Raw genomic sequence first — 14,122 nt, forward strand, 5'->3', positions numbered from 1 at the left:
GTGCGTCTGTTTTGGACGCTGGCCCGACGATCGGTGGGCACCGATCGCGGGCCTGTCCCCTCCCGAGCACAGTCGTGGTGCTCCCGCGCCAATCGGGCCTCTAGATGCCTCAAACGGGCATCTGGCGCCCGTTTCACGACGGCAGCGAGCAGGTGTGTTTGCTGCCGTGGTGAAACGGGCGTGAAGGCCCAGCTGCTCGGCCCATCGGCCTCGGAGAATCGCCGCTCGCCGTAAAAAACGGCGAGCGGCAATTCGTGGCGTGGGTCAGGCCTGGGGGCGGGGGGGGGGGGGGAAGAATAGCGGGAGGGCATGAAAAATGTCGGGAGGCCCTCCCGCTATTCTCCCACCCAGTATGCGTTAGAGGGACGGAGGGAGCAGAGTGACACACAGCATGTGATAGAACGTGAGATGAGAATGACAGCATGTGATAGAGAGAGTGAGGGAGAATAGTGACACACAACAAATGATAGAGTGAGAGGGGAAAGTGAAACACGGCACAGAATCATAGAATCACACAATTATAATTTATTTATAGCAGGAACAAAAACATAACATTCAGTAAATAGAGCTTCTCAATGACAGGTTAGGTAAAGTCACCATAGTCTCAGATGACCATATTAACAACCAGCTAATACGGACTCCCCCTTTTACTGCCGCATCCTCTACCCACACATGAGACAGACAAACATCGACGAGTGGAAAGGAGTAGAAATAATAAGGATTAAGGTCAAAAGATAAGAGTCTTTGCTTTGGATATTGAGTTCTTTAGTGCATTTCCATCACAGTATGAGTGGATTAAAGTCCCTGGTATACAGCCTGTACCAATCTTTCCTGAAGTTTAGCAGTATATCTTACAGCTTTTCCAGCAGAGGCCTCTGGCTTCACATCTGCCTTTTCTGCAGTGAGAGTCATCAGATTCTGATCTCTGCCTGCATCTGCCTTTTCTGCAGAGCGAGTTCTCAGATTCTGGTCTCTGCCTGCATCTGCCTTTTCTGCAGAGAGAGTTGGTTCCTACGGCCTTTTGGTGAGAATTTGATGGTTATTTCTAGCGAAACCAGATTGGGACAAACCTTATCTCTTAACTGCCAAAGGGAAACTTTTTAGGTCTCTGAGCCATTTCAGTGGGAACGTTTCCAATCACGGCCTGTTGCCGTGCAGAACACCACCTTTTAGGCCAATTCATTGGCCACCTGTCAAATTGAGTGATGACAGATCTCCCCTGCTGCTGACATCCTCATGCATTAAAACACGGGCCACTTTGCCTTAAAGACACGATCCACAAATCAAAAAATGAAACGGCAAAAATAAACAAAACCCCCAGGCTGCTGGCAAACAGCAAATCCCGGCAAGTGGAGAATTCAGTCCAAGGAGAGAGTAACTAAGCGTGTGTGATAGAGCAAGAGTAGGACTGGGCGTGTGATGGAGTGAGGGCAGCATGGTAGCATAGTGGTTAGCACAGTTGCTTCACAGTTCCAGGGTCCCAAGGTTCGATACCCGGCTTGGATCATTGTCTGTGCGGAGTCTGCACGTCCTCCCCGTGTCTGCATGGGTTTCCTCTGGGTGCTCCGGTTTCCTCCCACAGTCCAAAGATGTGAGGGTTTGGTGGATTGGCTATGCTAAATTGCCCTTAGTGTCCATAAAAGGTTAAGTGGGGGTTACTGGGTTCCGGGGATAGGGTAGATATGTGGGCTTGGGTAAGGTGCTCTTTGCAAGGGCCAGTGCAGACTCGATGGGCTGAATGGCCTCCTTGTGAACTGTAAATTGTCTGATTCCCTGATAGGGAGAGAGTCTGACCCTGGTTGAGAGTGGGATAGTCTGACATGATTTACGTTATGTTGTTGGTTTGTTTAGTTGACTTGTTTTCATCCCCTAGGTGTATGTACAAGATATCATTCAAAATCAGCTATCCGATGAGCTGTACCACATCTTGAATTCAATGAACGGACACCTGTACATTTGTGGTGATGTTACGATGGCTCAAGATGTTACAAAAACTGTCCAAGAAATTATTGCGAGCCAGGGAGACATGAATTTCAATGATGCAGCAACCTATATTGCAAAGCTGAAGGTAAACAAGTCACTCATCTGCTGGCCTATCAAGTGACAATATTACAATGCTTTAGAAAATGGTGAGAGGTAAATATACCATTTGATTTGGAGTCCAAACAGATGACCATTTTAAAATGACCAATATTCAAAGGTGATTTGAGATTTAAAGGAAGTTTAGCATCACTAGCTGGTGAATCTGGATTAGAATAGAATGAGATGTTCTGAGCTGTCTGCTTTGAAAAGTCAGCTCAGAAATATTTGTCAGACAGCAAGATTAATCGTAGGACATAGAATCGTGCCACAGAGACAGAGGTCCAGTCCCTGTATTAGCTCTCAAAAACACCAGTCATGCTGCGTCACACAAAGTAATGGTCACTGGATCTTTTTCAGACTGGAGGAAGGTTTGTAGTGGTTTTCCCCAAGTGTCAATATTGGAACCGTTGCTTTTCCTGATGTATATCAATAATCTTGGTGTGCAGGGACAATTTCAGAGTTTATGGATGATACTCAAAACTTGTAAATTGTGAAGAGAACATAGACAAATTGCTGGAGTGGGCAGATATGTAGCAGTTAAATGCAGAGAAGTGTGAGGTGATGCATTTTGGTAATCAAGGTTTTAATTGTCTCACGCCAGGACAGTTAGTAGGATTCTATGGTGGGGGTTACATATAATGTGACATAAACCCGAGATCTCGGTTTAAGCCATCCTCATACGTGCGGAGCTTGGCTACCAGTTTCTGCTCGGCGATTATGCCTGGTGTGTCTTGAAAGCCGCCTTGGAGAGACATGTGGCGGAATTCTCCGCTTCCGGGAGAAATCGGGAGGGCCGCCATGAACTCGGCCGAGTTTCACGACCTCAGAGGCCGCTCCTCGCCCCCTATTCTCCCCTCCCGGCGGGGCTAGGAGCAGTGCTCAGTAACTCTCGGCCATGGGCGCCAAGAATGATGCGGCCAGCGCGCCTAATGACGTCAGCCGTGCATGCGCAGGTTGGCCGGCTCCAACCCGCGCATGCGCGTCTGACATCATGACGCTGACAGCACGAACCCGATCATGTGCGGTGGCCGTCTTTCCCCTCAGCCGCCCAGCAAGACGTGGCGGCTTGATCTTGCGGGGTGGCGGAGGGGAAATAGTGCGTCCGATTTGGACGCCGGCCCGACGATCGGTGGGCACCGATCGCGGGCCTGTCCCCTCCCAAGCACAGTCGTGGTGCTCTTTCCCCAAAAGGCCACCTACAAGCCCAAACGGCGAGCGGCGATTCTAGAATCGCGGAGGGCGCCAGGGGGGCGTGAAATTTGTCGGGGGTCCCTCCCACTATTCACCCACCCGGCGTGGGGAGCGGAGAATCGCGTCCATGCTGTGTGACACTCTCTATATCACATGCTGTGTGCCATTCTCCTCTTTCCTTTACATTCTCCAAGATGGCTTTCCCAAGACTGGGAGGGGCTATGGTGACAGGGGGATTGGTAGTAGAGCTGGGGTGACCCCATGGGACTGGGGTGGTGTCCAGGCACGGACCACCATTGCCACGACTTACACCCACCTTGGCTCCTAGTTATGCAGACTACCACTAGCCATAAGGGTGCCCACCCCTATAACCCAGCCACTACCCTCATACTCCACCATCCCCACCCCCCCAACCGGCCAGCTGGTCGCTGATTATCCGCCAGTGGGGCATCACACGGCCCGCCCAAGGACAATGTCCACAGTAGTCCCTATAATGGGGAAACAGACAGACGCCACAGTGCATACCGCTGGCAAGGGCCTTATAAGCAGCAGGATCAGAGGCCCCCATGGTGCAGGGCATCGACGAGGCCAGAGGTTCTAGGATGGGGGAGGAGGACTTGCAGGGGCAGGGTCTGCAGTGCCAACAGGGGCTACTGTGTTGAATAGTCTACCTGTCACTGCAGGGGAAAGGAGGAGGACACCGCTCCCGGTAGCCATCAAGTTGATGGTCGCCTACGCCACAAGGTCCTTCCAGGCTCTGAGTAAAAAGAACAAAGAACAAAGAAAATTACAGCACAGGAACAGGCCCTTCGGCCCTCCCAGCCTGCGCCGATCCAGATCCTTTATCTAAACCTGTCTCCAATTTTCCAAGGTCTACTTCTCTCTGTTCCCGCCCGTTCATATACCCGTCTAGACGCCTCTTAAATGACGCTATCGTGCCCGCCACTACCACCTCCGCTGGTAAAGCGTTCCAGGCATCCACCACCCTCCGCGTAAAAAACTTTCCACACACATCTCCCTTAAACTTTCCCCCCCTCACTTTGAAATCATGACCCCTTGTAACTGACACCCCCACTCTTGGAAAAAGCTTGTTGCTATCCACCCTGTCCATACCTCTCATAATTTTGTAGACCTGAATCAGGTCTCCCCTCAACCTCCGTCTTTCCAATGAAAACAATCCTAATCTACTCAACCTTTCTTCATAGCTAGCACCCTCCATACCAGGCAACATCCTGGTGAACCTTCTCTGCACCCTCTCCTTCTGGTAATGTGGCGACCAGAACTGCACGCAGTATTCCAAATGTGGCCTAACCAAAGTCCTATACAACTGTAACATGACCTGCCAACTCTTGTACACAATACCCCATCCGATGAAGGCAAGCATGCTATATGCCTTCTTGACCACTCTATCAACCTGCGTTGCCACCTTCAGGGTACAATAGACCTGAACTCCCAGATCTCTCTGTACATCAATTTTCCCTAGGACTCTTCCATTGACCATATAGTCCGCTCTTGAATTAGATCTTCTAAAATGCGTCACCTCGCATTTGCCTGGATTGAACTCCATCTGCCATTTCTCTGCCCAACTCTCCAATCTATCTATATTTTGTTGTATTCTCTGACAGTCCTCCTCGCTATCTGCAACTCCACCAATCTTTGTATCGTCTGCAAACATGCTAATCAGACCACCTATACCTTCCTCCAGGTCATTTATGTAGATCTCAAACAACAGAGCACGGATCCCTGTGGAACACCACTAGTCACCTTTCTCCATTTTGAGACACTCCCTTCCACCACTACTCTCTGTCTCCTGTTACCCAGCCAGTTCTTTATCCATCTAGCTAGTACACCCTGAACCCCATACGACTTCACTTTTTCCATCAACCTGCCATGGGAAACCTTATCAAACGCCTTACTAAAGTCCAAGTATATGACATCTGCAGCCCTTCCCTCATCAATTAACTTTGTCACTTCCTCAAAGAATTCTATTAGGTTTGTAAGACATGACCTTCCCTGCACAAAACCATGCTGCCTATCACTGATAAGTCTATTTTCTTCCATATGTGAATAGATCCTATCCCTCAGTATCGTCTCCAACAGTTTGCCTACCACTGACATCAAGCTCACAGGTCTATAATTCCCTGGATTTTCCCTGCTACCTTTCTTTAACAAATGGACAACATTAGCAATTCTCCAGTCCTCCAGGACCTCACCCATGCTCAAGGATGCTGTAAAGATATCTGTTAAGGCCCCAGCTATTTCGACCCTTGCTTCCCTCAGTAACCTGGGATAGATCCCATCCGGTCCTGGGCACTTGTCCACCTTAATGTCTTTTAGAATATCCAAAATTTCCCCCTTCCGATTGACAACTTGACCTATAGTATTTAAACATCCATCCCTAGCCTCAACATCCATCTTGTCCCTCGCCTTGGTGAATACCGATGCAAAGTACTCACTAAGAATCTCACCCATTTCCTCTGAGTCCACGCATAAATTCCCTCTTTTGTCTTTGAGTGGGCCAATCCTTTCTCTAGTTACCCTCTTGCTCCTTACATACGAATAAAAGGCTTTGGGATTTTCCTTAACCCTGTTAGCCAAAGATATTTCATGACCCCTTTTAGCCCTCTTTATTGAGTAGGGACCTGTCCGGAGCTCAGTGCACTGGTGCATCCACGTCAGCATGGAAGCCATATATGCCCAGTCAGCAAAAGGCATCTATATCAATGTGGACCGAGCCCACTATGATGTCTGGGAAGCAAGGTACTCCACCATCGCCGAGATGCTTCACATTCAGGGGCTGATAGACGGGATGCGTCTCAACCTCAGAGCACCTGCAGATGACAGGCTGATCTTCATAAACATAAAGGGGTTCCACTCGATAAATGTGCAGCTGGTGTGTGATCATCAGCTGCACATCATGCACGTCCGTGCCTGATGTCCAGGCAGTGTAAATGATGCCTTCATCCTGGCACACTCAATGGTCCCTGGCCTCTTCAAGGCACACCCCCGGCTGGGGATTTGGTTCCTGGGTGACAAGTTAACTGCTAGCACTTCCCACCATCCACTTGGGTAATCCCTGCATGCGAGCTGGTGACCCATCGAATCCTGGGTTGGAGGAGGTGAGCATGGTAGGGGGGATGACACACATGCCATGGGGAACCGCAACTCAGCATGGTCTCACCTCTTTATCCAATGACGACTTCCATCATGGTCACTGCCCTTTCCTCGGGTCCACTGACCACATTCAGTTCCCTCTTCTCCACAGTGTGGGGCCGCAGCTCCTGCAGCTGACCTCCAATCTTCTCCCGATCCCAGCAGTTATGAGGGACCTGTGGTCCTATGGTGGTGGTGGAGGGGCCATGGAGGGGAGTGGGGGTTGTGCCGGTGGGAATAGAAAACACACAATGTGGGTAGCTGGTGGTTTCAGTGACCGGGACACCAGGCCATGGCGCCGGTACGAGTGCCGGCATGTGGTGCAGGGTGCGGGTTCGGCCGCCCTCCGGGTTGGGGGTGAGGGTGGGACTGTGTTACAGGTCTGTGGAAGGGGGGTTGGTGCCGGGACACAAAGCTGCCTACTCACCCTGGCTGCCCTGAGGAGGTCGTGCAGCTTTTTCCGACACTGCTGGCCAGTCCAGATGGTGTTACCCACGGCGCAGAACACCTCTTCCACCTATGTCCAGGCCCAGCAAATGGCGGCGGCTGGCAACCTTCTTCTCACCCCTTGGTACAGGGTCACCAGCCTCTCCTCCACGGCAACCAGCAGGGTCTCCAGTTCCGCGTCGGCGAAGCTCGGGCCGCACACCTTGCTGCCATCTTGCTGACTGTGGTGGTGTGTGTGGGGAGTGAAGTCTGTATTTGAGGCTACAGCTTATCAGCCTCCTGAGTGGCAATCATGGACCCGGTGAATCTCGCACTGTTTCTCATCAAAATCGATTGTGTTCCATGTGGCGCCAGTGCTGACCCCTTAATGATCATTGAATCGGTCCAGGTGTGGCCAATTTTGCTGTCATAGAACTCCACGAATCCTGTCCCGGCAAATCTGCTGACAATGTTTTGGCCTCAACTGCTTTCTCTGGTGGAGAATTCCACAGGCCGACCACTCTCTGGGTGAAGACATTTCTCCTCTACTCTGTCCTAAATAGTCTATTCCGTATCTTCAGACTGTGACCCCTGGTTCTGGATACCTTCACCATCAGGAACATCCTTCTTGCATCTACTCTGTCTAGTCCTGTTCGCATTTTCTAGGTTTCTAAGAGGTTCCACTCATTGTTCTGTACTCCAGCGAATGCAATCCTAACCGACTTAACCTTTCCTCATACTTCAGTCCTGCCATCCCAGGAATCAGTCTGGTATACCTTTGCTGCACTCCCTCTATAGCTAGAACATCTTTCCTCAGATAAGCAGACCAAAACTGCACACAATTTTCCAGGTGTGGCCTCACCATGACCCCATATAATTGCAGCAAAACATCCCTGCTCCTGTACTCGAATCCTTTCACTATGGAGACCAGCATACCATTTACCTTCTTCACTGCCTGCTGCGCCTGCATGCTTATCTTCAGTGAATGGTGACACCCAGGTCTCATTGCACATTCCCCTTCCTCAATTTCTAGCCATTCAGATAATAGTCTGCCTTCTTGGCAGTTAAGATTAGGGAGGTTATGCTGCAATTGGAAAGGTGTTAGTGAGGCCACACCTGGAGTATTGTGTTCAGTTTTGGTCAGAACCCAGAACTGATCCCTACGGTACGCCACTGGTAACTGGGCTCCAGGCTGAATATTTGCCATCCACCACCACTCTCTGACTTCTATCGGTTAGCCAGTTTGTTATCCAACTGGCCAAATTTCCCACTATCCCATGCCTCCTTACTTTCTGCAAAAGCCTACCATGGGGAACCTTGTCAAATGCCTTACTAAAATCCATGTACACTACATCCACTGCTTTACCTTCATCCATGTGCTTGGTCACCTCAAAGAATTCAATAAGACATGTGAGGCAAGATCTACCCCTTACAAATCCATGCTGACTATCCCTAATCAAGCAGTGTCTTTCCAAATGCTCAGAAATCCTAACCCTCAGTACCCTTTCCATTACTTTGCCGACCACCGAAGTAAGACTAACTGGCCTGTAATTCCCAGGGTTATCCCTATTCCCTTTTTTGAAGAGGGGCACGACATTTGCCACTTGGTACCACCCCTGTTGACAGTGAGGACGAAAAGATCATTGCCAACGACTCTGCAATTTCATCACTTGCTTCCCATAGAATCCTTGGATATATCCCGTCAGGCCCGGGGGACTTGTCTATCCTCAAGTTTTTCAAAATGCCCGACACATCTTCCTTCCCAACAAGTATCTCCTCGAGCTTACCAGTCTGTTTCACACTGTCCTCTCCAACAATATGGCCTCTCTCATTCGTAAATACTGAAGAAAAGTATTCGTTCAAGACCTCTCCCATCGCTTCAGACTCAATGCACAATCTCCCGCTACTGTCCTTGATCGGACCTACCCTCTCTCTAGTCATTCTCATATTTCTCACATATGTGTAAAAGGCCTTGGGGTTTTCCTTGATCCTACCCGCCAAAGATTTTTCATGCCCTCTCTTAGCTCTCCTGATCCCTTTCTTCAGTTCCCTCCTGGCTATCTTGTATCCCTCCAGCACCCTGTCTGAACCTTGTTTCCTCAGCCTTACATAAGTGTCCTTCTTCCTCTTAACAAGACATTCAACCTCTCTTGTCAACCCTGGTTCCCTCACTCAACCATCTCTTCCCTGCCTGACAGGGACATACATATCACGGACACGTAGTATCTGTTCCTTGAACAAGTTCCACATTTCAATTGTGTCCTTCCCTGACAGCCTATGTTCCCAACTTATGCACTTCAGTTCTTGTCTGACAGCATTATATTTACCCTTCACTCAATTGTAAACCTTGCCCTATTGCACGCACCTATCCCTCTCCATTACTAAAGTGAAAATCACAGAATTAAGGTCACTACCTCCAAAATGCTCCCCCACTAACAAAGCTATCACTTGCCCTGGTTCATTACCAAGTACCAAATCCAATATGGCCTCCCCTCTGGTCAGACAATCTACATACTGTGTTAGAAAAGCTTCCTGGACACACACTGCACAAACACCACCCCATCCAAACTATTTGATCTAAAGAGTTTCCACTCAATATTTGGGAAGTTGAAGTCACCCACTTCTGCACCCTTTCCAAAATCTGTTTCCCAATCTGTTCCTCCCCATCCCTGCTGCTATTGGGGGGGGGGGGGGGGGAGAAAACTCCCAACAAGGTGACTGCTCCTCTCCTATTTCTGACTTCAACCCATACTACCTCAGTAGGCAGATCTTCCTCGAACTGCCTTTCTGCAGCTGTCTCTAATTAACAATGCCAACCCCCACCTCTTTTACTACCAAAGTGGATAACCCCACTCACTCAGCTTGTCCAAATCACACTGAAGGATCTTTGCAGCCTCATCACAGCCCACTCTCCCATCCAGCTTTGTGTCAACTGCAAACGTGGAGTTATTACATTTAGTTCCCTCATCTAAATCATTTATACTGTGAATAGCTATGGTTCCAGCACCAATCTCTGCGGTACCCCCATTAGTTACTGCCTGCCATTTGGAAAATTATCTGTTTATTCCTACTCTTTGTTTCCTGTCTGCCAATCAGTATTCTATCCATCTCAATACACTACCCCTAATCCCATGAACTTTAATTTTACACGCTAATCTGTTGTGTGGGACTCTGTCAAAAGCCTTCGGAAACTTCAAATTGGCTCCCCTTCATCAACTCAACTAGTTACATCCTTGAAGGGTTCCAGTAGATTTGTCAAGCATGATTTCCCTTTTGTAAATCTGTGCTGACTCTGTCCGAGCCTGCCTCTGTTTTCCAAGTGTTCTGCTATTAAATCTTTCATAATGGACTCTAGAATTTTCCCCACTATTAATGTCAGGCTGACTGGTCTTTCTCTCATTGTTTCTCGGAGGTCCCTTGGAAGGATATTAATGCATTAGAGAGAGTGCAGGAGAGATTTACCTGAATGGTTCTAGTGATGAGAAACTTCAGTTATGAGGATAGGTTGGAGAGGTTGGGACTTGGAGAGAAGAAGGCTGAGGAGGATATTTGATAGAGATGTTCATTGAGGGGCTAGACAAAGTAGATTGGAAGAAACTGCTCCCCCCTGTAAATAGATCATGAATCAGAGGGCACAGATTTAAAGTGATTTGCAAAAGAAGCAAATGTGACGTCAGAAAAACTTTATCACATGAGTGGGGAGGCAGGTTCAATGCTGCTGAATTCATTGATAAGTCCATGTCTGACGTGGGAGGCTTTTAAATGCCAGTTGATTGAAGTGCAGGACAGACATGGCACTGCAAAAATTAAGGATAGAAATGGCAGGATTCGGGAACCATGGATGACAAGGGAAATTGTAAGCTTAGTCAATAGGAAAATGGAAGCATACGATAGGTCTCGGCATTTGAAATCCAACAAAGCCCTTGAGGAGCACAGTGAAAGTAAGAAGAAATGTGGAATTAGGAGGGCTAAAAGGGGCCATGAAATGTCTTTAGCAAACACGGTCAAGGAGAATCCCAAAGCTTTTTATGCATATATTAGGAGCAAGAGGGTAGCAAGAGAAAGAGTAGGCCCACTCTAGAAGTTATGCATAGAATCACAGGAAGTGGGTGAAATCCTCAATGAGTACTTTGTATCGGTATTGACAGAAGGACATGACGGATGTTGAGGTCAGGGATAGGTATGTGAACTCCCTTGAGAACATCAGTATACCAAAGGAGGAAGTGTTGAATATCCTAAATTACATTAAGGAAGACAAGTCCCTAGGGCCGGATGGGATCTATCCCAGGTTACTGCGACAGGCAAGGGGAGTAATAGCTGGGGACGTAAAAGATATTTTCACATCCTCGTTGACCACAGGCAATGTTCTAGAGGACTGGAGAATAACCAATGTTATTCCCTTGGTTCAGAAAGGAAGCAGGCATAATCCAGCAAATTATAGGCCGGTGAGCCTGACATCAGTGGTGGGGAAGCTTTTGGATGAGATAATGAGGGACACGATACATGCACATTCGGAGGAAAATGGACGAATTAGTGCCAGGCAGCATGGTTTTGTACAGGAAAGGTTATGCCTCACCACTTGATTGAGTTTTTTTGAAGAGGTGACAAAGGAAATTGCTGATGGAAGGGCTGTGGATGTAGTATCTAAGGCATTTGACAAGGTCCCACGTGGCAAACTGATACAAGAACTAAAATCCGGTGGGTTTCGGGGTAGGAGGGGGAAAGTTTAAGGGAGATGTGTGGGGTCAGTTTTTCACGCAGAGTGATGGAAGCAGGCACATTAGCAACATTTAAGAGGCATCTGGATGGATACATGAATAGGGAGGAAATGGATACTCAGGGCAGAAGGTTTTTGTTTAGTTAGGGCATTATCATCGGCTTGGAGGCCCAAAGGGCCTATTCCAGTGCTGTACTTTTCTTTGTTCTTTGTTCTTTGTGCTACCTTGATCAATTTTATCAATGAATTCAAGAGTTACTTAGACACAATTTTTGTTTCACAATTTGATTGTCACTGATTAACCCATGCCTCTCCAAACAAAAACTTATTTTGTACCAGATATTGGTTTCCAATAACTTCCCCACTCGGGATCCATGAATGGGGAGAGACTGGTGGCACAGGAATAGTGGAAGCTGGGCCAAGGAGGCTGAATTATCATGAACAGCCAGAAAATCATGATAATGTAGAAGTTCAACCATGATTACAACAGACTTAAAGAGCCACATAATCTCCCGCTGTTCCTATTTCCTGTGATCTTCTATGGAGATGCAGAAATATTCTGCCATTTTTTCTAGATCCAATTTGGTGACCGTAGAATATTAAAATGGGCTCTTTCTCAAGATTAAATGGGTGGGTGGAGTTAATAATAGGAGAGTGATCTTGATTATAGACCGGTGTATTTACTCTTGTCAAGGGCGGCACATGGCACAGTGGTTAGCACTGCTGCCTGCAGCGCTGAGAACCCGGGTACAAATCCCTGCTCTGTGTCACTGTCCATGTGGAATTCGCACATTCGCCTCGTGCCCACGTGGGTCTCACCCCTACAACCCAAAGATGTGCAGGTTAGGTTGACTGGCCACGCTAAATTGCCCTTTAATTGGAAAAAAAATAATTGGATACTCTAAATTTATTTTAAAAAGGAAACAAAAAGGATTTAATCTTGTCTTCTGTTCTACAGTATGTTTTTGTCCTTTCCCCTAATCTTGTTCAAGGAATTGTTGCATTCCATTCACAATTGACCAAACACAATCCTGATTTATCTCAGTGTACTAGTATTTTTTCTTCCTTGCAGGATGAAAATCGCTATCATGAAGATATATTTGGCGTGACGCTGAGAACCCGGGAGGTTACTACAAAAATACGATCAACATCTTTGACATACTGGCAGGGAACAAAGTCAATGATTAGCTCTGATTAACTTGCTGAGATAAACAACTGTTGCCAGAAAATCAAAACCTTTCAGAAATTAATGAAGAATTCTTGGAAATTCATAAAGAAAAAGTCGTTAAAATTAATGGGAATGCATCTACAAAATGTTATAGCTCACATTTTGAGCATTTGGTATTGTGTGTATAAGAGGAAGTGTCACCAGAATCAAGGATTGCACAGTGGCACAGTGGTCAACACTGCTGCCTCATAACGCAAAGGCCCGTGTTTGATTTCAGCCTTGGGTGACTGTGTGAAGTTTGCACAATCTCCCCATGTCTGCATGGGTTTCTTACCACAGTCCAAAAATGTGCAGGTTAGATGGATTGACCATGATAAAATTGCTCCTTAGTGTCCAAAGATGTGCAGGTTCGGTGGGGTTACAGGGATAGGACGGGGGAGTGAGCCTAAGTAGGATGATCTTTCAGAGGGTTGGTGCAGACTTGATGGGCTGAATGGCCCCCTTCTGCACTGTAGGGATTCTATGATAATACAGAACATTTGGATGTTAAAGCTTGTCTTTCTCTCAGGCATTATCTGACAAACATATTTTAAAATGTATCCCAGTGTATTTCAGAATTAAGACTTTTATGATTATCATTTCCCGAAAAAAGACTTTACAAAGTTGGTTTAACTGCACCAGTATCTAAAATATGTAGTTTTGGTGGCTCTCTTTTCCTCCCATCCCCTATGTATCTTTTGCAACAATGTCTCTTAGTCCTTGTACTATGAACTAATGGGCACACCTTTCTTTTCTTTGTCTTATATGTCAATGTCGTGTACAACTCTATGGGATCTCTCTTCAATTTTCTTTGGTCCAAGGAGAACAATCACAGTTTATCCACCTTAACCTTGCTGCTGAAAGCCCTCATCCATGGAACTATACTAGTAAATCTCCTCCACACCCATTTGCGGACCCTTACACCCTTTCCTCAGGTGTGGTGACCAGAACTGGCAGCAGTAGTACATTACAAATAGATGCTTACCTCACTGTCAAGCACTTGTTGCTAGAAAACCAAACTTTTTTCACAAATGAATCAAATGTTGTTGGACTGATGTTGTGTCCTAACCAGAGGGTTATGTAGGTTCAGCATATTCTTCCTCTAATTATGAATCTCAAGACATATAAGCTTTGCTAACTATCTTGTCACTTTCAAGAATCTATGTCCATGAATCCCCAGGCCTTTGTGGCTCAGTGTACTCTTTACAATTGTGTACTCAGCCGATATTGCCTCTCCTTATCACTTCTTTCCATTTGCCACCTGCATCGCATTCTTCTAAGTTTGGTATCATTGACAAAATTTGAAACGTTACTCTATCTTCCAAAATCCAAATAATTTAAAAGGA

The 14,122-nt window shown here is 47.1% G+C and overlaps 1 protein-coding gene across 1 annotated transcript in view; it reads left to right on the top strand.

The window, feature by feature from the left end:
* Window positions 1–12,831, top strand: part of LOC119951958 (nitric oxide synthase, brain-like) — a 304,521-nt gene extending 291,690 nt beyond the window's left edge. The window contains exons 26-27 of the mRNA XM_038775360.1: window positions 1,874–2,068; window positions 12,642–12,831. Of these exons, the coding sequence (XP_038631288.1) occupies window positions 1,874–2,068; window positions 12,642–12,767 (321 nt within the window). The 3' untranslated portion in view covers window positions 12,768–12,831. The remainder of the gene's footprint in view (window positions 1–1,873; window positions 2,069–12,641) is intronic.
* Window positions 12,832–14,122: the final 1,291 nt, after the last annotated feature.

Source organism: Scyliorhinus canicula, chromosome 17, assembly GCF_902713615.1.
Source record: "Scyliorhinus canicula chromosome 17, sScyCan1.1, whole genome shotgun sequence".
In the NCBI taxonomy this organism is placed as follows: Eukaryota; Metazoa; Chordata; class Chondrichthyes; order Carcharhiniformes; family Scyliorhinidae; genus Scyliorhinus; species Scyliorhinus canicula.